Source organism: Octopus sinensis, linkage group LG23 (genome assembly GCF_006345805.1).
Source record: "Octopus sinensis linkage group LG23, ASM634580v1, whole genome shotgun sequence".
NCBI lineage: Eukaryota > Metazoa > Mollusca > Cephalopoda > Octopoda > Octopodidae > Octopus > Octopus sinensis.
Window position 1 is genome coordinate 19,822,822 of NC_043019.1, and position 2,550 is coordinate 19,825,371.

Below are 2,550 nucleotides of genomic sequence, written 5' to 3' on the forward strand. Positions count from 1 at the left end.
TGATGACCCCGTAACGTCATAGTGAATCCACCATTGTCAGGGTGCCTTCTTCTGTACAGTGGGTATCCGTCGAGGCCGGTCTGGGTCTCGTCCACGAACCTCTTTGGGTACCGTTTAGTGCACACGTGGTCTTTGTGGCATGAGGAGAACTTTTGAAAACCAGGACCGCACGGACCGTGTACCATGTGTGCCTTCACAATGTCGTACAGCTGCCGGTCAGCAGTTGGGTCCGGAATTTCTGCTGCAATGAGATCATCAAGAACTGTTGGGTCTATTTTGTTGACCAACCAAAGCAAAATGTGCGCGTGTGGCAACTCTCTTTTCTGCCACTCAACAGTATAAATGTGGCAGTTAACAGGCCCAAAAACCTGCCCTTTTTTATTAAATGAATGAGCATAGCCAGTTTCTGCCTGAAAACCCTTGCAATAATATCATGGCGATGACAGTACTGCTGCCCTGGGAGAAGTTCTCGCGTTACTCCAACCCACTTTGGGTTACATGTAAAGGTAATGAATAAATCGGGTCGCCCATAATGCCGAAAGTAAGTCATAGCGTCTTGTGTTCGCTCGTGCATGTACCGTGGGCCCCCTGTATAAGTTGAGGGGAGAATGCACATTTTGCCGATATTGCGGGCGTCAGTGTCATTCCTGATGCCATCACGCAAATGGATGTAGGAGTCTGAGCGCAGCTGCTTCTGATTCAGTTTGATGAAGCACAGTCTCTCGGACTCCATCTTTGCAGCCATGTCAACTGCAAACTGGTGAAACAGTTCCCGTGATCTGTGCAGGGGGTTGAAATCATTATGCCTTGTCATGAAGTGGTATGAGTAAAAAGCCATACATGAAACGGTTTTAGATGTCGCAGCCGAGGGCTCGTTTGGTTTGTGGTGAGGAATGCCGAAATGGTACCCGGCTTCTCCATACGGAAAAAGAAGGGGATACTGCAGGGCATCATATGACCGATGCGTCTCATTAATACGCTGAAGACCACTGTCGCGGCTTTGAAGAACTATGTCTCGCTGCTTGTGCTGTTCACCATGGAGAACTATGGCCACTTCATTGCACGAAGGAGCGTTATATCGGCGCGCGTGCGCCCCAGAAGGCCTTTCGTCAGCATCGATGACAATGGTGAATGTTGGTGAAGGGGCTGTTTCCAAGGCGTATTTGAAACTGCGAATGTAGCTGTTGTGGTCATGAAGCATGTTTTGCAGACTGAGCAGCACGTCCCTGTCGAAATTGTCAGCGTCAATGTTTGCAGGTTGTGGAATTACGCCGAAACGCAAATCAAGTTGCCTATTGTAATTTGTAATGAAATAAATTTGAAGGAACGAAGGTTTGCAATTTTGTAGTGGCTGGAGTGACCCAATAAGTTGGTACACCTTGCCCTGGACCTTGAAAGTAGGCATCCAACCAGTTTCTCTGACAACGTTAGCCCTGAAAGAAGTCATCTGAAATGCACAATTGTACTTCCTGATGAGTTGAAGGAATTTTGATGACCTTGAGGTGGAACCAGTAAGTAATTCCTTCAAAGGGTCTGGCAGCTCCCGAAGAGGGGGCAAGCTGACCTTACCGTTTAAGCAGCACATTGCAGGTGGTTCCCCAGCCCACTTTTTAGCATTGCAGAATTGGCAATTGAAGCACATTTCCCCAATATTTATGTCAGCGTGCATCGAGTAATTGAAGTTGGGCTCATACTTGAAAGCCCGTAGATGCCAGTAAGGGCTGTTTGGACTCGTCAGACCACGGGTAGCCTCGCGGCGTCGACTGTTCCGCTGGAATATAGAACGTTGCTGGTCTGAGTCGTGGGAATGTGTCGAAAATGTTGAAGCAGCATTAGCCGCAGCGTTTGTAGCCAGTCGAGTGGCCCTTTGTTGTGGGTCCTCTGAAGCCCTTTGTGCAGCAACAGCAGAAGCCTTTATGGCCATGCGCTTCGACCTTGTTTCCGGACCCTCTGAAGCCCTGGAAGCAGCATCGTATGAAGCCATTTTTGCTCGGCATGCGTTGCGCTGTTGTAAATTTTCAGCAGCTCGTGATTGCGCTGAACGTAAGGTGCTCTGTGAAAGTCTGAAAGCGTTTTTGTCGGAAGACTCGTTTGCAATAATCGCCTTTTGCGCCACTGCTGCTGCAGTATGGCGGCCGAGGCGACTTCTCTTTTTCGGTGGCATTTTATGTGAAAAAGAAAGGGTGAAAGTTATTTAAAGATAGAAATTGTAATGTGAATGAAATGTGGAAAAATGTTAACCGTGGAAGGAAAAGAAATAAATATTTGCAGCTGAAAGAAATTTTTTATGCAAGTATAGCGAAAGAGTGTGTAAAGTGTATTGAAACTTGAGTTAAAAGCAAGAAAATAAAGTGAGATTTGTAAGAATGAAAGTAGTTTACGTACATGTTCCAAATGGCAAGTGTTTTAGTTGTTTAATGAAATATTTGTGTAAAGTGTCTAGAAACATAAATTGAAAAAGAAAATGAAGTGAAATTTTTAAGAAAGGAATTTGTTTACATACATGTGTCAAATGGCAAATGTTTGTGCAGTTGTCCGAAATGGAACCAG

At 45.9% G+C, this 2,550-nt stretch overlaps 1 protein-coding gene across 1 annotated transcript; it reads right to left on the bottom strand.

Moving 5' to 3' along the window:
• Window positions 1-271: 271 nt before the first annotated feature.
• Window positions 272-2,164, bottom strand: LOC115223711. The gene has a single exon (XM_029794386.1). It carries the CDS (start codon window positions 2,162-2,164, stop codon window positions 272-274), a length of 1,893 nt encoding a protein of 630 aa, XP_029650246.1.
• Between the last annotated feature and the right edge of the window lie 386 nt (window positions 2,165-2,550).